The sequence below is a fragment of the Asparagus officinalis genome, chromosome 7 (genome assembly GCF_001876935.1).
Source record: "Asparagus officinalis chromosome 7, Aspof.V1, whole genome shotgun sequence".
NCBI lineage: Eukaryota > Viridiplantae > Streptophyta > Magnoliopsida > Asparagales > Asparagaceae > Asparagus > Asparagus officinalis.
In genome coordinates this window covers 15,116,851-15,143,101 of record NC_033800.1, presented here as the reverse complement: position 1 = coordinate 15,143,101, position 26,251 = coordinate 15,116,851, and the positions used below count along the sequence as shown (strand labels likewise).

Sequence of the window (26,251 nt, the reverse complement as noted above, 5' to 3'; positions counted from 1 at the left end):
GGAGGAGAGGTTGTGGTGGTTGCTTTGGAGGTAGGTGGCCCGGAGGGGGTTCATGTACCAGTTCTCATCTTCGCCATGGTAAGATACAAAAATCTCAAGCACGGCTCTATACGAGTTCATCGGAATCTTCACCTCCGAGGACACCAAGTGACTATCATTCATCACCTTAAACGGAGGAGAGGTTGTGGTGGTTGCTTTGGAGGTAGGTGGCCCGGAGGGGGTTCATGTACCAGTTCTCATCTTCGCCATGGTAAGATACAAAAATCTCAAGCACGGCTCTATACGAGTTCATCGGAATCTTCACCTCCGAGGACACCAAGTGACTATCATTCATCACCTTAAACCAGAAACTATCGGAAACCGCAACAAATTCAACAGTTCCGCCGCGCTCACGATACACCCCTTGATCTCGGTATGTATGCCGTGACCCGACCTTCTTCTTCCCCTCCAACATCCTCCTCTGTAAAAACGTTCGCGCTATAAACTCCCGCCAAAACCTGGTTCGAATTCTCAAGCATCATCGAAACAACCCCACCTGAATTACCCACTCGCCGTAAGAGCGCAGCGTATCGCGTAATGTCCTTTTGAATTTTCCAGAATGCGCCAGGCGCTTTGGGGGTCGGAGTTGTGGTGCGGAGGACCTCGGCGCCGTCGATCCAGACGGCGGCGATGCGGTGCTGTTGGAGGTCGGAGGCGGAGACGGAGAGCTCGAGGATGACGCGGGTCCACGGGAACGGCCACTCTCGAGGTTGGGTGTAGTTGGCGGAGGCGGGAGGGAGCCGACGCCATGTCGGCAAAGCTTGTTGGAGGGCGACGATGGAGCATTCCGGGTTGGTTGGGGAGGAGGACGCGGAGGGAAGGGTCGGGTCGATGTGTTCCAAGGAGAGGGCCGGTGGAGGTGCGGAGAATGAAGTTGGAGTGCAGAGGAGAAGGAGAAGAAGGGAGAGGTAATGTAGAGTGTGAGCCATCTGTGTCATCGCTTGATGAGCGAGATTTTTTGACAGATTTGGTGTGTGCGGGTGTGTGTATATATATATTTAATTACATTGTGTTTGGTGACACGAACAAAATGTGTTTCGAGTACTTTGCGTTGTATTGTTCTCTACCGAACACGATGAGTGGAGGAATTGGCTTATAATTAACGACACATTAAACGTTTACTGAGAACTCCGCTGGGGGTTCTGGTACTTGAGAATTAGGGGTCCTTCCTGGTTGCTTCTTCGATTGGATCTTTCCTTCGAATTTTGTGTGTTCGTCACTTCCTCGTTTAGCAGAGCACATTTTGTTCAGATCACAACTGTACGTTTCTATCTAAAATGTGCGGATGTAATTGATCTATGTTATTCAAGAGTTTATTCGAGGACTTGATGTCAGTAATAGAAGGACAGCTAGTTACGGTCAGTAGAATGATTACGTAACATTTATCTCCAGAATACCTTTAAGAATATTGCGTGTTGTAACTACGAGCATTTTATAGTATCCTATGTATTGAGTCCTAGGTGCAGGATTATTGATACTTACAGCAGGCAAGTGTATGTCTGTTCACTTAAACCCGAGCGGGTAAGTACCAAATATTGAATCAGCTAACCACGCAGGGTGGATTCGGACCCAGCACTCGCTGTGATCGCTCTTGCTATATAATAAGTGCACATCAAGTATACCAGTAGAATAAGCCACTTAGGACGTATTTGGAAATACAGTCATAATTTGTTGCCGAAAAAAAAAACATCGTTTCCCGTTGGTGAAAAGGGCTTCAAATCTTTGTTGTTCGTTGCTTGTCATCTGATTGTATCAACGCGGCCGTGGTCATGATCCAGAGCCTAGACTCGTCGGAGATATCCCTGAACAATGTCAGCCGTCACTTTGATTCTGATGCAAGAAATCTTGGCCAGAACCTCTGAAAAGGGTGGCAAGAATCCTAGTTTATACATTGCAAATACGGCCACGCCCAATACGCAGCCGCACGGACAGTCCAAGATTGTGCGGCTGGATCCATGGATGAAACTGCTTAGTCTGAGATGATGTAAAATGAGTGAACTATGTCGAGAGGGAATGAGGGGGTGAGGGAGATCGAGAAGAGCCTGACTACATAACGCAGCGAGGAAGTGAAAACCTCGGAATCCACGAAGATGTGCTCTATGAATCCATAAAGAACGACCACGAAGAACTTCGAATCCACGAAGAAAACATTAAAAGAGAAATTCTATTGATAAAAAAGTTATGCATTTAGGGCTTACATAGAAACTACCAGGACCCAAACTTCACCAAAAAGCGAAATAACAAAACTCTCCTTAAAAGGCTCTCTATGATTAGAGAAGTAAATCGGTCAAATTTGAAATCAAACCGAATTTTCTTACCAATCAAAATAAACTCCTAAAACATTACCTAAAATAGTAAAAAAAAAACTAACAAAAACTCTGATATCTCTCAATCCGGAGGGAATTTCGAGAAACAAATGGCGGCAAAACCGAACAATGGTGGGTTTGGTTGACTCTGTCTTGAAAAAATACGCGATTTACATACATAACTCGTCCAATTTCGACGTATGGTTTGAAAGATATGGCCCGTTATTCGTTGCAAATTTTTTCCCCTCCGCTGGGCCCGCATTTGGGCTATTGACAGTCTTGTTTCTCCTTAAATATATCAGCAGTGCGCTCTACATCACTACGGTTGGGTGGAGCTCATTAGTCCAGGTCGATACTGGATGTACGCAGAGGCAAGCTTGATGTTCATAAAGGATGAAGAGATGCTGAAAAGGCCGATGGCAGACGAATCCAGAATCGTTCATGAGAACGGTGCAGATGTTCTTGGTGGCAGGAGGGAGAGGATACTGGGAGACGTCAGAGGCCAATAAAGGATGAAGCAGTTGTGCTCGGAGGGAGAGGATATTGGGAGACGTCAGAGGCGGAACACAATATCGATGGGTTCAAACAGTGATCCAACTCTTCGTCCAATTAACATACCGTGGGAGACCTTAGTTAAGAATCAATCTTTGCCATTATTTGTGACCCTCTGGTTTGTAAGATACGTGACAATGTGACGTCCCTGGAAATTTTGATGTGTAGTTTTCCACAAATTTTGATTATTTCTTATTTCAAAGAAATATCACAACTACACGAGGTCTCCTAATTTCCCAGACCAACAGGTTTGGTTAAACAAACACCATCTTCTTCTTCTTCTTCTTCTTTTTTCTTTTTCAATAAACACCATCATCTTGATTGTCCTCTATATTAATATTACTTCTGCAAGCATCTAAGAATGTTCGCATTCATCAAAATTTTTAGAGAAACATAGATTTCCATTGCCCCTGATTAAGCTATTGAAACGCTAACAAACTTCCGAACAAATACAAGATACACCGCGAGAACTCGACTTCTTCTACTAAAGATTTCAGAGACACCAAAATACTCGCTCGCAAATTACTCATATCTATATACTATACCCTATGACAAACCAAGAAACACAACCAAAATTACTTAAAGCGCAGCCACCGCCGAGCAAGACGCGGTCTCCTCGTCCTCCTTCACCTTCCCTCCGACCATGTTCACCGTCCTCAAATAACACATCTTCTCATCCCTAAACTTATAAATCGACTTTGTGTCGCCGCTCCCCCAAACAACCTTTTTGTCCTCCACCAACACCGACCCCTCCGCCTCCTGCCGATCAGTAATTGTGCTAAAACTCACCTTTCCCCGCCGTCATGCTCCTCATCTCCATCATCTCATGGGACATCTTCGTCTTGTGAATCCTTGTCCCTCCCCCTCCGTTCGAGCTCATCGTCATCATCTGCAATGGATTCTCAGTGTCAACCGATACTCTCCTGAGCACTACATGATCCCTCTCGATTCGGATTGTTGTCCTCGCTTTGCTCTCCATCTCGACGTTCTTGGTGTTTCCCTTGTCTTCGACCTCAATGTGGCTCTTGAACTTGATTTTATGTCGGATGCTCGTGCTTGTATTTCCTTCAGAGGAGCTCACCCAGCCAGAGAACCGAACGATGGTCTGTCCCTCAACTTCAGATTTCCCGTCAGAGTTTCGCCAGTCAGCTTGTTTGCTCATACGAAGAGTCGGGACTTTGTATCGGACCAATGCGCCTTCGACTTGGTCAGACCACGCATCGAGCCATAAGTGGAGGTTAGCGTCAACAAGACCAGTATGGCTGGCTGTCGCGAACGGTGAGCCAAATTCATGTGGTCGGCCATCAACGAGCTGGCCAACGAAAGGGGTGAGGTCGAGGTCATAGAAGGATGGTCGATGCCCCGATGCGCCGTCACTGGACCCAGAAGAGGTGTTGATGGAGCCAGGGTATATGACGGGAACGGCACTGCCGAGCCGACATATTTCATCGATCCATCGCCACACCTGACGGAACCCTCCGTTGGGCTTCTTGGACCCGTACCCGCTGCCAACATGGCCGGCTAATGTGGTGGTGCGAAGAGGGTTGGAGTACCAGTACTCATCGTCGTCATGGTGGGAGACGTAAACTTCTAAAACGGCACGGTATGTATTTCTCGGAACAGTTATCTTGGCCACCTGCACGTCCGACTCGTTCGTAACTTTGAACCAGAATCCACCGTCGACATTCCCGCAAGTTTTTGACACCGGTATGATTAGATCGGCAGGCTCCCGATAGAGGCCTCGGATTGTCGGGTGAGCATTAAGACGCCCCTCGTCGTGGCTTTGGTGCACGGCGCCGCGATAAAAATGAAGAGAAACATTGACGGAGTATACCCCAGGAAAGGTGAAATTTGAGTTTTCCAGCATCATTTCCAGCATCATGGCAAGCTCAGAAGTTCCACGGAGCAGCGCCGTGTACCGAGTGACGTCCTTCCGCACGCGCCAGTACACGCCCGGGGACATTGGGAACGGCGTGGTGGTCCGTAGGATCTCCGCTCCGTTAAGCCAGATGGCGGCGATGCGGTCTTTTTGGATGTCGGAGACCGAGGCGGAGAGCTCGAGGACGACTCGGGACCAGGGGGCAGGGCAGTTGGCTGGAGCGGTGTAGTTGGCGGTGGTAGGGGAGGAGCCGACGGTGCGAGCTTGATGGGGGCGACGGGAACGGCATGGGGGCTTCCGGAAGCTCGGGCGGTGGCGCTGACCGTGCATGGCTGCTGACAAAGAGGTGGAAGAAGATCAAGAGAAGGAAATGCATGTCTCGGGGCTTTGGATCGCTAAGGATGTGATGAGAGAGATTTATAGAGTGAAGAAACAGTAGGGAAATGTTTTGCAGGTGAAAGTTGAATATGTACGTACTCACGAGGGGTATGCTTCTTGGTTATTTCCTTCGTTTTCTGTGCACCGTGCAAAAAGGGCACTCTAGCAGAGGGAAGCGACTACGGGTACAAAATCATATGGATTTTCTCCCGTGTCATGTTTTTTTGTTGTAGGTTATGTTTGTTTGGATACAGTGGGAGGACTTTGATGAACAAGGACTGGTTTACACTTCGACATCCTGACTAGGGGGTGTGAAGTTTCAGAGTTCGATCTCATGGTAACCTCTGCCTAATTTGGCTGTAAAAGAACTGATTTCAGAGGTGGCCAGGTTTTGCCTACAGCTAGGACTTAGCCAGCCAGGGATCTAACATGCCTGATTAAATATTTATTCAACTAAAAAAGTCAAATTTTATTATGTGATCCACTGAGTAAGTCATTTAAATAAGATAGCTTGAAGAAACTAACAGAAGCCTGGTAATAATAAGGCCTGGAAGAAGATAAACCCAAAATAGAGAGCACTAATGGGAGAAAATACCCCAAACTAAGGAGCACTAATGGTAAAATATAGAAGTAAGATAGATAAAACAACCGTCATGAAAAATTGACTGAAAGTGTATCATATATTCATACAGAAGGAAATGTGGCATGAAGGTGACCATGTACTCACATAGCAGAGCAATCAAAATGTTAAGGTTTGAATGGCCTAAAAACACAACAAAGTACAAATTAAAGGAAAACATCAAAGTAACTTAAACATCTCAGCAACCATATCGGAGAGGCCATAACAGGGCCTTTGTTGTTATATTTGCCACGTTAAAGTTGCAACTCATGAGATGAGAAGAATTTAATTCAAAAATTCAGGTTCCGTCTAGGATTTATTTCATTAATAACAACATACATTGTGAGCTCCCTCCGAGAGTTACTGGGAAGACCACGGGCATGCGGCCTCAAATGCCTGTTGTTCTTTACGACACAAGTCGAACTCATTTGTGTGATAATACATGCATCCTGCATAAGCATCCATCTCTTTTGTGCACCTCTGATGGAGGCTTTTCAACCTGGAGCAAACGAGACATCAGATGCTTCAAAAAGTAATTTTTAATAAAAAGGCAGAAAGGTAAAGGTTGAATCCTGCTCATGCCAAAAACTCATAATTCAAATCCACAATGCTGCCAACAATATTCATACATAGTTTAGCATAGCTTGTACAGATTACATCATTGACTTCAAATGTAAGGCTTTGCCAATGTACAATGTAAAATCAACATCAAAAAGTAGACAATATTATCTGTGAAAGCAAGAAAATAACAGGCTATGCAGAAGTTCCAAAATACTAGCATGTCCAGCTGCAAGGCCTTTTTTTTTAATAAATATAAAGTAGGCCGCACATGAGGTTTGAAAAGCATAGTGTGTAATGCAGAAAATATTTGGTGTTACCATATACGAGTCATGCTTACATAGACAACCAAGGATACCTGTCATAGTCTTCACTAGCGCTTACTTGATGCACATGTAGTGCATACTAGATGACAACACAACACATCTGAACTATTCTACCTGTAAATTTCTTGCACTCTTTTGCAATAGATATATTGCGAGGTAAGCATTATTGACAGAAAGATATAAGTAGGAAACCAAGCGGTACTTATTAGGGAACCCTAGATATTTTGGAAAATGTTTTGGGAGTTATAGTCGGTGATCTATGGAATCATCTGGAAAGCTCAAACTAAACATTACTTGCAACTGAGGTCTAACCTATAAAGAGAGAACAGGAAACTTCATTGGTAACAGATCAGTAAAGCAATACAACTTGATCTTTCTTGAGTCATTCTCTCATGTTCTATTGAGAGTGGATGACATGATGGGTACTTTTAATGGGGGAATATGGACTAAGTGAATCACAAACTAGCTAGTTTGGGTTCATAAATTAGGTGTCCAAGCAGTGGAGGCATGGGTAGGGAAGGCGGCATTCACTGTGGCAAATGTACAAGATCAACATGAGATTATAGAGGATCACATAGAGAAGATCGAGTCAGGAAACAATGCACTTTAGGAGCAGTTTCAATCGGCACACTTTTAACACACTACAACAATAAAATGAGTCCTTGGAGCAACAGAATGTGCCCCTCTGAAGGGTCAGACGGGGATGCTTATGAAGGGGACTGCCGAGGTCATGCAGAACATTAGAACGACGAATGAGGCTGTCACCATGTATCATGCTCGGGCCACTTTATAAACCCAAACTAGCCAACTCGTTTGGTATTTCGCTCAATGTCCAACAAAACTGACTGAGTTAGCCTTCACTCTAGCTCAAAAAACAAGAGAACTTAAGAGAGAATCGTATTATATATGGATGAGTCCCAAATAGTAGGAAAAAGAAAGTCAAAAGAAGATTTAGAATGAATGATATTTATGTTTATCTCAACATGTCTCATATTCTTTCCAACCCGATGCGATAAGCACCTGAGAAACATATGTATTGTAGATAGGCTTTACACCATGTTTTTAGATAATAGGACAAGGAAATTATTTATGACATCTAACAAGGCTCTTTCTAGCACATGTAATGCGTGTGTTAAAAAAAATCTAATTAGACTCTAACACTGATTAAGAAATGAGTACCTATATCCAACCAGTACCTATATCCGAACGAGTAACTGGTCGCTTAAGAAACGGGTAGGTCGGACATATGTTACTAAAATTTATATGTTTTGTTATTTGAAAGAATGATTTTATAGGGATCTTCGGAGATATTATGGTAGGTTTGTGAAAAAGTTACTCTTTTTGGCCATCATATAACACCAAGACTATAGAAATTCTTTTATTTATAGATGAGTACCAAATAGTAGGGGGGGAACCAGAAGGAAGATTTAGAATTAATGATGTTTACGTATATCTTAACATGTTCTGTATTCATTCCAAACCATGCAATAACAACCCCCACAGAAATATGGCACTGTAGATAGGATTCTCGCCATGTTTTTTGGTTTTTGTACAAGGGGATTACTTATGACATCTCACAAGCCTTTATCTATGGCACATGTATGTCTGTGAAACATCTAAATTAGAGTCTAAAGGCAAATTGAGAAATGGGTAACTATATCCAATCTAGTAACCCGCTTAAGAAACGGGTAAGGTGGAACATAGGTTACTAAAATTTGTACTTTTTTTAATTTGAAAAAAGGTTTTTACAGGGAACCACCCTTACCTTGGCCTATATTTATATTAGGTTTGTGAAAAAAAAATACCATTTTTTTGTTGAACATGTGACACCAAGATTTAAAAATTCTTTTATACACAGATGAGTACCAAAAAGTAGGAAAAAGAAAGCCAGAGGAAAAATTAGAATGAACAATATTTACGTTTATCACAACAAATGTCCTATTTTCTTTCCAATCAAGGCGATACCCCCCACCAAAAAAAATAGGCACTGTAGATAGGATTCTTGTCATGTTTTTAGGTTTAAGACAGAAGGCTATTTATGACATCAGAGAAGCTTATCCTTCTAGCATATGTAATGTGTGCGTTAAAAAAAATCTAAATTACAGTTTAAACACTAATTAAGAAGTGCGTACCTATATCCGACCTAGTAACCCGCTTAAAAAATTAATTGGTATCTCGGGACATATGTTACTAAATTTATAAATTTTGTTATTTAAAAGAAGGGCTTCTACATGGAATCAGACTTAACATAGGCCATATTTATGGCAGGTTTGTGAAGCCCTTTTTGTCTAACATATTACACCAAGATTTAAAAATACTTTCATATATAGATGTACCAAATAGTAGTAAAAGGAAAGGCAAAGGGAAGAGACTTAGAATGAATGATATTAGGGAAGAGATTTAGAATGAATGATATTAGTATGGACGAGTAAAGAATAGGATCTTCACGATATCACCATTCCTTTAAGTAGCTCATTAAAATTTTATCATATATAAGAATATAAAGCATTATATGATAATATCAGAAAAGATCCAGAATGACGTATTCGAATAGTTGGGAATCTTGGGATAAGAACCCTGCATTTTATTTGACATGAGAATTCAAAGATATATTCTTTTGGGTAACAATCTTTTTGGGATAAGAACCCTGCATTTTATTTGACATGAGAATTCAAAGATATATTCTTTTGGGTAACAATCTTTAACATTTGTATGCAGAATGCTTGTTTAGACATGAGAATTCAAAGATATATTCTTTTGGGTAACAATCTTTAACATTTGTATGCAGAATGCTTGTTTATATGAGTAATAGACAAAATCTTCATGATATAAACATTCTTTAAAATAACTCATTAAATATTTTTATCATGTACAAATGTACAATACCACCTTTTTAATACTCATTTAAATGAGGTATACATAGTGTAAGCAATTCATTATTTTAAATTAACTTCATAATGGGAAGTAGTAAAATTAAGGTAAACCCCACATGAACTTTCAGTGAATTGTAAACCCCATGAACTTTCAAAACCATACTAAACCCCTAATAGCTTTTGTAGAAAACCCCCACGAATTTTTTAGGTAAATTGCATTAAGCCCCCATAGGTAATTTCATATAGCCTAGACTTTTTTTTTTGTTGGTATAGATGATGAAAAATATAACTTTATAATTCTTGTAACAATATTATTTGTTATAAACTAGGTTGCATAGGTACTGGTACGGGTGCAGGTGCGGGACATGGTAAATTTATAAAACATCACACGGAGACAAAAAAACTCAAACTCCAACTTCTTTAAAGCTACCATACATTGTTGTAAAAAGTGGCTAATAGCGCCGCTAATCGCGGTCGTGGTGCTTCACCGCGCTGTTTAAGGGGATCGCGGGGTGGTTTGGCGGAGAAAACCGTCATGTGCTCGAAACGCGCGAAATAGCGGGTATTAGTACTGAAAAGTGCTAAAACCGGTTCATAAATCCTTCCCCGAACCCGACCCGAACCCATTAAAAAAAAACCATCTCTCTCTGATTCCTAAATCCCGACTGTCTGTGCCCTAGCCGCCTGCTCTCCCTCTTGTGCCTCTCTCTTTCACGTCCTCCGGCAACTCTTCTGGCGCCGCCTTCGGTCCGCCTTCGGTCAACGCCGCCTCCGGTCGACGCCATCTCCCGCACCAGCAACACCTCCGGTCAAGCTTATCTCTCTCTCTCATGGTCTCACCCTCCTCTCTCTCTCCGGTCAACACACCTCCGGCCACCTTCCTCTCTGTTGGGCTTCGTCTGTAACAGAGAGAAGAAGGTAATAATTTGATTTTTGAAATGAAATGCTTGTTAGGTGTAAATTTCTTGTATTATCAGTAAAGGTAAATTTCTTGTATTTTTCGTATTGCCAAAAGTTTCATACTTCCATGTCTACGTAATTTTTCAGGTTAAGTCAATTGTAATGTTAATGACATCCCATTCTAATCACTTCCTGTTACTTTAAATACTTTTTTTAAAATATCTAATTACCAGTAATATGTGTGGTTGGAACCCCCCCCCCCTTATTGGACATTTGTATTTGTTAGAACTTAGAAAGCTTGAGGTAGTGTAAACATGATACTGTGACCCGTGCATGATGCCTAGTATAATCAAATAATTATCAGTAATTTTCTCACAATCCCAAATATCAATATCAATATCAATTCAATGACGCAAATCAAATTACAGTGCTATTTGTTTCAATTATTCATTAATTAATATTTAATAGTCCATCTCTTTAGTTATGATTTATTGATAAATGATATAATATGTTGATAAATTTTAATATTGTAAAGTTCTAGTACTTATATTGTTATTTGTTATTGTTCATTGAATAGGCATAATTTCAACCATTATATGAAATTGTCCTCTACAGCATCTAATCCATTGATGAGTTCTCAAAATCGAGAGTCAGGTAGCTCCCAAAGCCGACCAAATCTAACTACTGAGGCTCGAGATTCGGTTCAACACCCACATCCGCGTCCTTCAGATGATATTGGATGGGATTGGGCAATTTATCCAGAATGACCTAAGAAAAATAAGATCAAGTGCACTTTGTATGGACATGAAACCACTGGTGACATTTCCCGTCATAAAGAGCACTTAACTAGTAGTCGGGGGAATACAAAACCATACAAGAAAGCGACTCCTGACATTATAGTGAGGGTAAAAGCAACAATGGCTGAAAATAAGGGTAGGAAGTTAGACAAGATAAGCTATGAGATTGAGCGTAGGCAGGAGGTCGATATTTCTAGTTTTAAAATTGAGAATGCGGAAGAAATCACTCGGATTGAAAACAAGAGGCCCCGTGAATTTGGAGCTATCCATTGATATGCTATATTCTTGCCAAAGGAGCCTACATCATCTTCGACTATGAAGCAAACAACAGTTGATGCGCTTAGCACAAAAGAAGGAGTTGGTCCACGAATAGGTCTCTCTTTGGACCTATGAAGCAGGAATTCCATTTCATACATTGATGCTCCCTTCTTTCAATAATATGTGTGAAGCTATTGGTTAGTTTGGACCAAGTTATGTGGGACCGACGATATATCAGTTGAGAGAGCCTTTGTTGAAGAATGCAGTATCTCGTACTTCAGTTGGTTTGGAGCCACATAAGAAGCTTTAGGAGTCTACCAGCTACATATTGATGACAGATTCGTGGATTGATCGAAAACGTAGATGTGTTATGAACATGTGCATTCATTCTAGTGCTGGAGTTATCTTCTACAACTCGATAGAAGAGTCTGCTGAATCTCATAGCGGAGATTTTATTTTTAAGTGGGTTGATCAGTGCATCCAGGAGATAAGGGCAGACTATGTTGTACAAGTTGTCACCGATAATCACTCGGCGAACATGGCTGCAAAGGAGAAGCTAAAAAGTGAGAGGTTGAGAATCTTTTGGACTTCTTGTGCAGCGCACACAACCAATTTCATGTTGCAGGACATTGAAAAATTGCCAAAATTTAAGAATACAATTGAGAAGGCAAGGGCATTGACTATTTTTATCTATAGCCACATCAGGACTTTGACACTTATGCGTAAGTGCACGAGGAGGAAGGACATTGTCTGGCCGAGCACCACTGGATTTGCTACCGCATTCCTCACACTAGGAAGTCTATTACAGAAGAATGATGCATTGATGGCTATGTTAAATTCAGATGAGTTTACGCGTTTAAAATTTGTTAGGGCTACAAAGAAGAAAGCTCTTACAGCAAATGCTATGGTGATATCGAGAACCTTCTAGAGGTGTGAGGAGTTGCTTGAAGGTCTTCATGCCTCTTTTCAAATTTCTTCGCATGGTCGATTCAGATACTTGTCCCTCAATGGGATTTATTATTGGAGAGCTTCAAATAGTGAAGAGGAAAATCATAGTTGCTTAGAAGACAAAGAAGGATTATATGTCTATCATATCCATTATAGAGAAGCATGCTAAGAATAGGCTTGATAGTCCTCTTCACCTAGTTACATGGTTCCTAAATCCTCTTTTCTATTATGCGGAGGATGAGGTGGCTAAGAAGAGTGCAGAAGCTAAGCAAGCAGTTCTTGATTGTGCTGAGCTATTTTTTAGGAATGAAGATACTATTGACGAGGTTGTTATTGATACTATCTACTCCACTGAGATGTTGAAGTATAGGGACTGTGATGCTTTCATCCATGGAAAGCCAAGAGCACAAAGAGTAGTGAAGAGAATTGTTGAGGACCGTAATCCAGGTATTGACTTATATTTTGATATATATTTGCTAGTTTTGAGATTGAATCAAAATATCAAATCAATCAATTGATTAATTTTCTTTACCCTCTTAAATCATCTCATTGGTGTGATACATTTGGTGGAGACATGTCTTACATGCAAATGATGGCTCTTAGGATATTGAGATTGACAGGTAGCTCCTCTAGATGTGAAAGAAATTGGAGTTGTTTTGAAAGGATAATCACTCACTACCTTGTTTTAATTTTCATATTCAATTGTTCATATTAAAAAATGAGATTGAATTTGAAGTCATTGAACAATAAATGATAAAATGATAATTTGAAAGAAATGATATTTTTATGTTTGAATGCAGATCCACGCAAAGAAAAGAAATAGGCTCGATAGCAAGAGATTGAGTGATCTAGTCTATGTGCAATTCAATTTAAGGATCAGAACTAAGATGGATACAACAAGAAAGGATGAAAAGAAGAAGGACATCCTACTTGCTAAAGACGATCGACACATTTCTTCATGGGTGGTGGATGGATATAACTCTGAGGAAGAGGATTATTATCCAGGGACTGACATTCCACTCGGAGTTATCTCCGAAGCAGCTGGAACAGACGAGTTCTTGCAGCCGAGGAGGACCACAAGGATGGCAAATAGGGTTTCTAGTTCAAGAGCCCACGAAGAGGTAGATTCGGAGGACAATGAGGAGGGACCTATTGATGACTAAGACTCGGATGAGGAGGATATCCAACTTGACGATGATGATAGCGACGAGGATGCTTTGAGAGATGAGATTTGCTACTCGGCACTGCTGATGATGATGAGGATGATGGGTGATGATGAGTCATTGCTCGAATTCAGACTTTAGTCACTTCACTTTTGAGACTTCTAGTTTTTATTTTGCTTTGATTTAGACTTTTTGAGTTTTGAGTTTGGAGTTTGCACATGTTATGTGTTTGGAGTTTGATCTTTATTGCTTGCTTAGTATCTATAGATTGCTATTACCTATCATGATATTATCTAGATTTGCTCATTTAGTCATTTATCTATGCTTGAATATTTTATTTTTTATGTCAAATTTCTAGTAGTTAATATAATGATAATGTTACTAATCAATGATTTTTTATTGTTGAGCATTTTTATATTAGACTTGAAAGTTGAAGAAATGGAACAAATAATGGTCTTTTTGATAAACAGGCACGTTTTTTATTCTTTAATCTTTATAATTATAGTATTTTGTTAATATTATGAAATTATTACACATCTATTTCATGTTTAGACATCAAGTATGCATTTGTAGAATTTTTAGATTTTTTATATGACTTTTCTTATTATTTAGAATATTTAAATATATTTATATTTGATAGCTATTTGATTGTGCGCTATTTACTGTTATTTTGCCGCAATAGCCACAAATAGCCTTAACGGTACCTCGCCGCGATGCGCCGCCATCCGCTATCAGCAACCTTACTACCATATGCTATCCATGTGTTATCCAATCCAGAAAAGATAAAAGCTAATGAAGACAAAACCTAGTCACATGGTCAAACATCCCTCATGTTACCACCATATTTTATTGGTGTCATTTTCCATTAAAAAATAAAAAATAAGAAAATGAAAAAGAGAGAGAGAGAGAGAGAGATTCTTCGCCTCTTTCCTCTATCCTCAAAGCCGTAAAAACCGATATGGGTTATGAGGTACAAAAATCAAACCAATCGATAACTAGATCATTTTTTCCTATCTAAAACCTCTTCTCACGTGCGGAAAACTTTTAGCTCTATGTCTCTGGCGTTCGGTGCATTCGGTGCAGAACCACACCCAAAACGTAGTCGACAAGGGCAAGGTTACATAAAGCGCTAGGTGGCATAGGCGTTGAACCTGACGCCTAGCACCTAGGTGCCCAGACAGGACCTAGGTGTTTTCCTTTTTTTTAATTTTTTTATTACAGTTATTGATAGTAAATGTCAATATTATAGAAAGCTTAAGTGCAACTACGCAGATTTATTAAGTGGCGGTGGAAGAGGCTTTCTTGAAGGTCAAGAGATGTAGAGAAGGTGCTCGTAGTTGAGATTTGGATGAGGGTAAAAGACATGGAGGCTGCAATGAAGGAAATCATGATTAATGTCTAAGGGGTACAGTCGATGCAGGCAGACCACTCTCCCCTAAGCACTCCCAAAATCTAGGTAAGCAATCTTGATATCGCCTAGGCGCTAGGCGCTAGATAGGCAGCCAAAGTACCGCCTAGGTCTAAGTGTATGCCTAGGCGGGCTAAGCGGAGCCTTTTTAAAACATTGAACACGGGTACGACAGCAAGTTTGGCGTGTCAAAGTAACATATGCTATAAAATATGGGTTCTAAACTATATAACTAATTTTCTAGTTTCTCACGTCCTAAAAGTTAGTTCTTGCATCCTAAAATTTAGGAAGTGCTGTGGGCATGCTAATTACTTTAATTTCGGTGAGCAAACATAAATAATATTTACACTTCTTATATTACTTAAGTTCAAAATCAAACTTTCTTAAGAGAAAGATTCACATAGAGTAGTGTCACATCTAATTTTTTTAAAATGCAAGCGCCTAGCCCACTCGGCGCCGGTCTAGGCCGAGGCAGTACCTTGGCTGACTACCTAGGTCTTCTTTCAATCCATGCAACAACCCCCACAGAAACATAACATAAGCACTATATATAGGATTCTTGCTATATTTTTAGATTTTAGGACATGGGGATTATTTATGACACCTAACAAGCCGATATTTCTGTCACATGTAATGTGTAAAAAAATCCTAAATTAGAGTTTAAACACCACTAAAAATAGGATAAAAATGAGTACAAGTATCCAGCGGAGTAAGCCACTTAAGTAACGGGTATAGGTCAGACATAGGTTACTAAATTTTAAACACTTATTATTTGAAAAAGGGTTTTTACAGGGAACTAGACCCTTAACTAAAGAGGTAGGTTTGTGAAAACTTTACTTGTTTTAGCTAACATATCACACCAAAATTTAAGAATTTTCTTTACATATAGATGACTACCAAATAGTAGGAAAAAGAAAGCCACATGGAAGATTTAGAATGAATGATATGTACATGCATCTCAACAAATTTCCTGCATTCTTTCCAATCCAAGTGATAACTCCCACAAAAACATAATATTATAGATAGAATTTGCCCTATGTTTTTAGGTTTCAGGACAAGAGGATTACTTATGACATCTAACAATCATATCTTTAGCACATGAAACGTATGTAAAAAAATCTAAATTAGAGTCTAAACATTAAGAAATGGGTACCTATATCCGACTGAGTAACCCGCTTAAGAAACATGTCGATTGGACAAAGGTTACTAAATTTAATAAATTTTGTTATTTTGAAATGGATTTTTTAGGGAACTACCTTCTGAGAAGTGAGAATCATATATTTTCACTAATGAAACTAAATTAATGTGTACTAATATTATGTTAAAATGTTGTACATTTTACATAGTACATGGATGACAAATGAATGTTAATGAGCTATATAATGCAAAATCAATCTTGAAACAAAATTACAAAGCAAGCAAGCAAGCAAAACAAGAAAGCAAGCAAACAAGCTAAGTGTTTATCTAAGTTCAAAAAAAGAGGGACTTGCATGAAGCTTTGGGATCTCAGCTTAGAGCGGAAGCTGATGAAGTCTCTATGTCATGAGTCTTAGGTAAAATTTGTAAAGTTTGCTAATAGTAAAGTAAGAATAGATCTTGACACTAATCTTTTATATTCCTTTGATCGAACCTTCCCTTTAATCATCCCATAGATATTCCCGCAGGTTCTCCTATAAATCTTCCCATAGATCTTCCCTTTGAACAATTTGCTTACCCACTAGAATTAACAAAACAACCTTTAAATTTAAATTTGTAAGCAACTTTGAGAATGTTTTATTTAAAAAGCTGCAACTCATATGGGTTTTACAGGAGCTATATAAATACGTTATTTGATTGAGATATACGTTTTCCACCACATAGTAATTTTGTGTCTTAAGTGCAACTTTGGCAAAAGATGAAATTTCAAGTCTCTTTTACATTATATTTTCATCAAAAGAGCTTCATGATCATTATGATTGAGCCCATATTTTATTTTATCCTTTATCAGCTCACACATGATCTCCCATATAATACTATATCGTGTGAAGTATTATATTATAAAAGTTTTTGATGACATCGCCATGTTGACATTGTTTCCTACTTTCTCCACACAAGCTCTTCTCTCCCATGGAATATTCTAGTCCAATGGATTTGTTTATCCCAAAATGGAAGTACCCTTTCCCTAGTATGAACACAAGGACTTTTTGAGCAAACATTTGAAACTATTTTTACTCTCACCTCATGCTCATTTTTATTGCTTGATGGTTGTAGGCTGCTCAAGCTTGGGCAAGATAACATGTGGCCTTATCTTTGCTTTTACAACTTACCAAATCATGTTTTTCACTTAAATATTTTACTCTATCTTGTGCCTAATCTTTCCAGCGGAATTATCTTTCACACCATTGTAATTCTTAGCTATTTAAAGTTAACTCCTCAATCGGGTTAAGCATTCCAACCACCAACAATTGAAGAACCATTACGAATAAGACTATCATTTTATCCGGTCTATAAACCAATATGTCTTCCTAAGGTAAATATCATAAAATATTCTAAAAAGCTAGGTCGCCCACCTAGATCTTGAAGCGCCTAGGGGAGCAAGAGCCGCTTACATGGACTACATCCCTTAAGTCTTGGCCGTGATTTCTTCCGTCACAACCTCCATGTCCTTCATCCTCATCCGAACTCCTCCAACCTCCTCAACCAACTGTAAACCCTCTGCCTCATTCACCAACATTTCATGATCCTCCATCACCACTTAAACAAAGAAATTAATCCGCTTAGATGTTAGTCCGGTGCCTAGCAGCACCTACCTCTTTCTATAATATTATATTTATCATTAATTATTTTAACTAAAAATAATAAAAATTTAAAAATTGCATAGGTCTCGTCAAGGTTCCTGCTTATATGCACTCTAGGTAGTGGGTCCAACGCTTATGCCGCCTAGCACTTTCTGTAACTTTAATCATAAATCACATCTTACTTCAAGCCTAGCAAGCTTTTAGAGTCTCATTATGTAACTGAGTGAGCTTAATATTGTATTGAGCATATTTGTGTTCTCAACTATTACGCTGAGAGAACCTATGGAAATTCCCTTTGTGATGGGAGCTCGAGCAGTGATGGCACGCTAACAGCAAGTGTTGGAGGCTCAGTTGGCGTCAACAACGATGAAGATGGCTTGACGAGCCCATTGTGAAGGGTTCGTCACTCGATGATGTTGTCAGCAATGATGAGGGTACGTCGACAAACTTGTTGTGCGGAGTTTGTTGTTCAAGGACGATGTTGGTGAAAGTTTGTAGCTTTGACAGGCTATGATGATGATGATGAGCCCCATGACAAGCGAGGTAACATCAACTACTTTCTTGCTTGTCTCTTGGCTCCTACTTAGGCTATACCTCCAACAAATGTTTGATGGAAAATATTTTGAAGGTACTTGCATTTATTGATCAAGATTTTACTTACCCATGAAGTTTGATAACCTAACAGATTCAAGCACTATGTTATAACATTGGCATTTCTAAATGAGAACCCATAGTACCATACAGTTTGCAAGCCACCGTTGTGATATAAAATTATCACTGCCTTCAATTAAATTTATCACTAACAACTAATCAAAAACAAAGTCGGGGCTAAAACATTGTAGGCTAGATACTGAAGCACTAAGATTCTATTATAAAAAGATATCCTAGGGATTGAAGAAGTTGCTCCAAGTGAACAAGCCCATGTAGTTACATGGCATTTTACTCACTCAAATCATAAATTGAACGACATTGGAGATCTTCAAGTACAAACATGTAGGTAAAAGAAAATATGTTAAATCTCTCAGATGCTACTATCTAGATGAAGGTTAATGCACTTGTTTCCCACGTTCTGAAGATGCAAGAACCAAATAGTAAGACATGATATCAATGAATATCAAAGAAGGCATGGAAAGAAGCAAAGGCACCATGAAGGCCCTAAACTCAAAAGGGACCAAGGTGATCTCACTCCATAAAATAGGGGAGGAGCAAAAAGAGAGGGGGAAAACACCAAAAGAAATGTGGAAAAGGAAATGAAAAAAAGGAAAGAAAGAAATGATAATTCTTTACTTGCACAGCTTCGCTAATTCCGTTCCGTCACTTGTTTAAGTTAATATGCAACCACATAACACCATCAAAGATCTCTCTACTACTTACAGACACTCCAAAATCCATGTTATTAAATTTTTTGTTGCTTTCTCAACACTTGTACTATAGATACAATATATCAAAGGAGATGACAAATAAGCTAGACTTGCCCATCAGATTAAAATAGATCCTAGAACTAATTTGCGTTTTGAATAGGATCTCATATGTTCCATATTGACAATTCTATTGGTAATTGCCCCTACAAACCAAAGCCTTTCTCCACTATTCCAATCTCCAGACTCTTGTCCTTGAGAAATAATTTACATGAATATAAGACTCCCTCCTTTTCTTTTTCTAACTCACCATCAATGTGGATAGACTATTTATTCAACACCATTGTTCTACACTGATTTAAGAAAAAATAGGACAGGCTAAATCAAATAGAAAGGTGAGCCAACTTTTTCATCAACTTATAAACTAACAAAACTTAAATAGAAGATTATGAATCAACAATCACTATAATAAAGACTAATTATAGGAGACATTTAACATGCAGTTCGTGTTTACCTCGCCAGTTTTTCTTCCAGAAAATAGAAATCAACCTTTCCTCCTCCAATGATAAAGCACAGCGTAGACTCTATAAGACACTTCTTGAAATTAACTAATTAAAACGTTAATCATATTCCTCTATCTAAAACCAGGTATAATTATCAGATTTCTAACAAGGCATCCTCAGAATCTCAGGATACAAATTCACACCAATTGTGTTCTAAAATGTTAACATATCACATAGTCAAAGAACAAAAATATTACCACCTTAGTCAGCATCAGATTGCTAATGAGTAATGAATATAAGCGCTCAAGCTTCTTATCCTGCTTTTTGTTAGCTAGCGCAATGGAAAATCTAGCCATGGATCATCCAAAGAAAGAAAGAAAAATAGATAAACAACCATAGAAACACAAGGATTTGATGAGGTTCAGTAATCAATGTGACTCCCTATGCCCGTGGAGTACTACCAGATGACAACTGCACTAATAATCAATGCAAGAGTACGGTCCATCTCTCGAACTCCAATCTCACCTCCCTTTTCTCTCTGTTTTCTCTCTTTTAAACACTAGAGGGTTGAAGATACATATTTATAACATAGGGTTTATGTCTATTAGGCTTGATAAAAAAATTTAACCAAACAAATCGCTTAGGGGTTGGCCCCCCCACCCTGAAGTTGAGGTGCAATTTGGTAGGGATTCAATTATGAGTCTTGGTGCTTGTTATGTATTCTTTATGTAAATCAAGTTCCACAAACAATACTTTTTAATGATTACGTGTGAAAATTCCCAGGCCTATGAGTATGATAATTTAGCTTGAACATGACAGAAGCTATCAACAAATCAGAAATATGGTTGCCTACACCGTTAAATTTTACTGAATTTAACCATTGTCATAGCTTTTTGGAATAGTTAATCCTAATAAAGATCACTAATATTGGACGAACATTGTTAGTAACATGGTAGCAGTTACGACTACTCCTACATGACATTTCAGCTTCCAATTATCTTTCTTCCGGTCTTTTCTACTCAAATAGCACAATCTATTTACTTCAACATGGTAATGACGAACGAGGACCAGCAGATATTGGATTAGATTTCTCTTAGCATGAGATGAATTCCCTTTGCATGGTATTGTTAATTTGTTGAGAACATGCTTCCAATTTTCTATTTGTCTACTTAAAAACAATCACCTGCTTAATTTTCAAAAATAGGCTAGTTTCATCTTCAGTTCTTTCCCATAGACTCCTAATTACCAGCATGCTCTCACATCAATAAAGAGTTATTCTTGAATATTTCATATTTACAGACTCATATATCGCATAATGCACTATAAGAACTTCATTTTCTCAAACAAAAACCATAGTCTGCTTTTGAACATCAGACCTCTCATAACCCAATTCAATTCCTTCAACATTGAGCCAGACCAAAGGGCTACATTGCAAACATACCCAAAATTAGAGGAAGGAAGCTGATTATAAAGGTCTGGAGTGCAACCACACCAGTTCATTTACGCAATCTAACTCCACTACCCTTATCCACATATCCATATATTAAGGAATCTACATTTATAACTAAATATGGCATACAATAAGAATCTATTTACTAAAAGAGGAGTTAGACAAGGTGATCCTTTATCTCCTCTTTTGTTTGTTTTGGCAGCTGATGCTTTTACCAATATGTTGAATTTAGCAGCTGAAGCATCTCTTATAGAAGGATTGGGTCCTATTAATATGTCCCAGAAGGTTTGATGCCTTCAATATGCTGATGATACTTTAGTTTTTTGTAAAAACAATAGAGATCAGCTGACAGTCCTGAAACTGATCTTATACTGTTTTGAATTAGCATCTGGATTAAAAATAAACTTTAACAAGAGTTTGCTCATTGCTCTTGAAGATAATGAGATCTTGCAACATAATCTGGCTGGCATGTTAAATTGTAAAAGTGGTAGTTTTCCTATCACTTATCTTGGGGTTCCTTTGAGACCTGGAAAATTAAAAAAAGAGGATTGGTCTCCTATTATTGATAAGTTTGAAAGAAGATTGTCCTTATGGAAAGGAAAGTCTTTATCAAGGGGAGGAAGATTAGTGCTTGTTAATGCAGTTCTTTCCTCTATGCCAATTTTTTGGATGTCTTTTTTCTTATTTCCAGGGTGGCTTATTGATAAAATAGATATGATGAGGCGAAGATTTTTATGGACTGGGTCTTTGGAACACAAAAATTCATCTAATTTGGTTAAATGGGAAGAGATTTGCAGACCCAAAAAGCTAGGTGGCTTGGGTATTATAAATTTGAGAACTATGAATAAAGCTTTGTTGGGAAAATGGATTTGGAAATGGTTTGATGATAAGATGGATCTATGGAAAAAAATAAGTTTCTACAAGTATTTTGAAAATAAAAACTGGTCAGATTATTTTTGTTCTGACAAAAAATCCCTATCTCATTTCTGGAGGGTTATTTTTATTAATGTTGATAGCTTTTTATGCAGTACTAGTATAGATGTGGGGAATGGACATAATACTCTTTATTGGCTTGATAAATGGACAGGTGCAAATACTCTGGCTTCTATGTTTCCTTCTCTTTATAACATTGCATCATTCCCTTATGCTACTATTACCAGTTTGAGGAAAAAATTAAATAATGATTGGATTTGGGATATTAAATTTCAAAAACAGCTGACAGGAAATCTGGTCTTTCAATATTATGATATGTTGAACAGTATTATGCTTATTAATTTTGTTCACAGGGAGGATAAGAGAAAGTGGATTTGGGAAGCAAAAGACAAGTTTACTGTTAAAACATATTATCATTTTCTTATTGATGGAGGCTCAAGGTATGACTGCTTAAATCTTTGGAAGCTTTCTGTTCCTCTAAAAGTGAAATTTCTGGTCTGGTTGGCTTTGAGAAGTAGTTTAAATACGAAAAAGAATTTAGTAAAGAAAGGTATTCACATGGATGTGCTGTGTTGTTTTTGTTCCAAGGAGGAGGAAAATCACCTTCATCTTTTTGTTAATTGTGAGTTTGTATACTCTATTTGGAGATCTGTCCAGTTTAAATTGAATATCAAGAAAGATTTCAAGTTATCTTCCTTAAAAGATATTTGGAAGAACTGGAGTGATGAGAAGTATGATAGTGGGAACATAGAGAGAGATGTGATTCTTTGTTCTCTGATATGGTGTATTTGGCAGGAAAGAAATGATAGAATTTTTTCAAATAAGAAAAGGAGATCATTAGAACTTTTGAACAAAATTTTGACTTTTGCAAAATTTTGGATAGGTTCTCAGGTATATGATCGTGCAGCTAGGCTACAAGAGAGGAGGAGGAAAAAAGCTGCTTCTGTTGCTGGAATTTCAATTTCCACAGCTGGGGGGGTGATTGATCTGCTGGAATGAAGACTAAGCCCAAGAAAGAAGTCTGCTTTTGTGGTCTACATATGAAAAAATGTATATGTGTTGATCTTTTGATACAGTTTTTGATATTTTGTTATCAATTGCTAGGGGGTGAAGAATTTAGGTGAATCTGACTGTAAAACTTTGACAATCCAGGGTATTCATTCTTGGTTGGGGATGAATACTTTTTTTTTGTAACAACCAATTTTGTTTAATTTAGCTGGCTGGATTACTATGTTGGTAATCCATCCTTTTTCTCAAAAAAAAAAAAGAAAATGATCCAGACCCAATTTACCACCAAACCCTCAGAAAAATCAATTGACGAGGAAAATTAGCGCGAAAACATCGAAATCCTTACAGAGTTAGCACGCAGCGTGAGACTTGCTGGCCCTTTTCGAGGCATTTCTCAGGATTCGGATCCTTCTTCTTGCAGTTGATGAACGCCATGTTCTCCGATCTGCACGCCGCCGCGATGTGCTTAGATGACGCCATCAGAACCGCCGACGTCGGGATCGGGTTCCCCGATGCATCGACGGCCGAGCTCGTCGCCATTGAACGATTCCTGAAGAAGAATATCGAATTAGGGTTAGGGATTTGGGATCAAGAATTAGGGTTAATGTTGAAGCTCGTCGTCTCACCTCAGCAAAAGATTTAGAAAAATGGTGATTTTGAGCGCGAGCAAAGGAGAGAGGACTGGCAGAGACTTGGAGTCCGTTTATGCCGGCGACATCGGGTGGACATAGGGTTGCAAATGGGTCGGATTTTACGTCGGGTCTGTAAACTGAATCCGGATCCAATATGAAGATACCTTATCCGTAGGGGTGTTTTTGGTCCGGACGGGGGCTGGGATATAATACTTATTATATTCATCTACGTTTTCTCAATTCGGATAAGGATACAAATATATCTCGGTAAGCAAAATTTATATCTTTTTCCGTTAAAATCGGATACGGATACGAATGTACATGTGGATATATAAACGGTTATGGATACGGATATAAAATGTATATGAAAAAACTAGATGCTATTGAAAAAAATATAGTTCACATGATACGAAAGATTTCATTAGGATGTTCATTATATCTGAAAAGCTAAGATTAGATATCTTGATCGTCAAAATTAACCTCAAATCTACAATCAAAAGACTAAAACCATTGTAACAATATGACTAATATGTATTCAGATATTTTGGATATGGTTCCGGATATTTCACTATAAAATTATATCTGTAACCACATTATATCGGTTATAAATTTGAGTAATTATATATGTATCCTAACGGATACGATTACAAATATTTCCTCAGATACGAATATGGTTGAGCACCCCTGCTTATCTGTATCCAAATCGTACCAATCAGGGACAATTTCGATTGGAATGCGGGTTGAACCTAATTCCAAGGAGCCACCTTAGATTGAATCTAAAGATGCACCTCTCAATGTATGGATTGTACTATTTCAATGGATGATCCACTCCATTTATCATGATCTAAATGTCTTAAAGCATCTACAAAATAAAAATCATGATGTCGATGTCTGATATCACACAGTCAATGAGAGTTGTCCGCGGGTGACGAAGACTGAGAGGATGAGAGATGGGGCCGACTCCTCCTTCGACTTTATACCTGATATTTGGACTGGAATTCCTGATTCTTCTGCATAAGCAAGAATGAACCCGTAAGATGGCGGGGCTAGTTTCCCCCGTGGTACCTCCGACGGTCAAGTCAGCTGGTGAGCTTGAGTGGGGTTTGAGGGAGAATCCCAGGACCATTGAGGCCCTTGTCAGGGGGTACTCTTTTAGAGATATCAGCGAAAAGAAAATAGATTCCATGGGAGAAAATGCTCCTCCGAATTTAATAAAGGTCCAGTCTCTTAGTAGAGTCAAGATTAAAAGAAAAGAGCGGAGAGCGGAGAGCAGAAAGCAGAACCTTTTTTCCTTACACTCCTTCCTCCCTTTTATAGTCCTTTGCCTCTGATATTCTAACCCTTGGCCTTGACTATGCACAGGGGGGCGGGGTGGGAGGAGTAGACAGAATGCTGAGTCATTCCCAGCTTTACAGATGTCAACTGACGATTGGAAGGGAAGTCATTCGAGCACGGGAGAGGATATCTCCAATGTATCCCGGATTTTGACAGATGAGGCATTACGGAAGATAGGATGGCTGCTTAGTTATTCTTTGCTTTACAGATGTCGGTTGATGATTGGAAGGGAAGTCATTCGAGCAGATATCTTAGTGATATCTGGGAAACAATTTGTGAGCGGAGTAAGTTGTTTATGCCTGAGATTCGTCAGAGTTGAAATCTTGATGGGATCGATCAATACTGTAGCATCGATTGATGTATATCTGAAGGGAGCTGAGTTGGATCTTATCCCTGTAGACGGTAAAAAATACCTCTGTGAGCTTGCAAGAAATTCACCTGAGTAATCAACTCGCCTGCACGAGTCAGAATCAACAGGAGATAGCGGAATTTCGCCTTTTACACAATTCGCCTGCCCGAGTCCAAAGACGAATCCGCCCGCAAACCTCAAGGCTGTCAAAACAACTGGGTATCCGCTACCCCACGTGCCGGTGCAGGCTTTCCCATCCCTCTCGACCTGAGGGGGGAGAGCGCACAGTACTCCAGGACCGTCGAGTAGTCGTTCATAGTACGAGTGATCGGACAGGTGTCAGATCTACCTGAACGTTCATAAATGCGGTTCACCTCACATGTCCAGGTCGAGAGCTGGATCCGCCGGCACTCGGCAAGTTGGCCAGACCCACTCGAGTACTGTACACCTACTTCACCGCCTCTCCTGACCGGAAAGGAGAAGGCACCATGCTCCAAGCACGCCGAACGGCCACACACGGTACGAATGATCGGACAGACGCCAGATCAATCTACGAACTCATAAATGCGGTTCATTAATGCTGGTCAAATCCACTCGAATAGTGGGCGGCCGTTGCCTCACATACAAGGATGGGCCTTCCCATTCTATGTGACACGACATAAAGCACAATCCCTCGAATGACTATTCATAGTACCGAGAGGCGGTAAAACGTCTCTCAATAGGATATGGTCACATCCCATGATTCAAGGAGCGGCCACGCCATCTCTCCGCTATTTAGGAACTTCTTCTACCCACGAAGAAAAGGGGGTTCACAGTTGAGTTCATTTCAAGTGCAGTCCAGTGAGGTTCAGCTCAGCTCAGCTTTTCTTCTAAGTCAAGAAGAAGAGATTCAGTTGTTTAGC

The 26,251-nt window shown here is 39.3% G+C and overlaps 3 protein-coding genes across 3 annotated transcripts in view; all 3 read right to left on the bottom strand.

Annotated features, from left to right (window-relative positions):
• The window catches only part of LOC109848318 (peptide-N4-(N-acetyl-beta-glucosaminyl)asparagine amidase A-like), a 5,334-nt gene extending 4,300 nt beyond the window's left edge, over positions 1-1,034 (bottom strand). The window contains exon 1 of the mRNA XM_020417761.1: positions 475-1,034. Coding sequence (XP_020273350.1) covers positions 475-977 — 503 coding nt within the window. The 5' untranslated portion in view covers positions 978-1,034. The remainder of the gene's footprint in view (positions 1-474) is intronic.
• LOC109846725 (peptide-N4-(N-acetyl-beta-glucosaminyl)asparagine amidase A-like) lies at positions 3,676-5,106 on the bottom strand. Its single transcript, XM_020415972.1, has one exon. The coding sequence runs from the start codon at positions 5,104-5,106 to the stop codon at positions 3,676-3,678; it is 1,431 nt and encodes a 476-aa protein (XP_020271561.1).
• Positions 5,816-23,812, bottom strand: LOC109848457 (NADH dehydrogenase [ubiquinone] 1 alpha subcomplex subunit 8-B-like). Its single transcript, XM_020417957.1, has 3 exons — positions 23,660-23,812; positions 23,380-23,583; positions 5,816-6,272 (listed from the first exon to the last, which is right to left on the bottom strand). Exons 2-3 carry the CDS (start codon positions 23,571-23,573, stop codon positions 6,134-6,136), a joined length of 333 nt encoding a protein of 110 aa, XP_020273546.1. The 5' UTR covers positions 23,574-23,583; positions 23,660-23,812; the 3' UTR covers positions 5,816-6,133.

Coding starts and splice junctions, on each gene's coding strand:
- LOC109846725 (XM_020415972.1), bottom strand. CDS start 5,106: ATGCACGGTCAGCGCCACCGCCCGAGCTTCCGGAAGCCCCCATGCCGT.
- LOC109848457 (XM_020417957.1), bottom strand. CDS start 23,573: ATGGCGACGAGCTCGGCCGTCGATGCATCGGGGAACCCGATCCCGACG. Junction 6,273..23,379: donor TCACGCTGCGTGCTAACTCT/GTAAGGATTTCG, acceptor CGTTTGCTCCAG/GTTGAAAAGCCTCCATCAGA.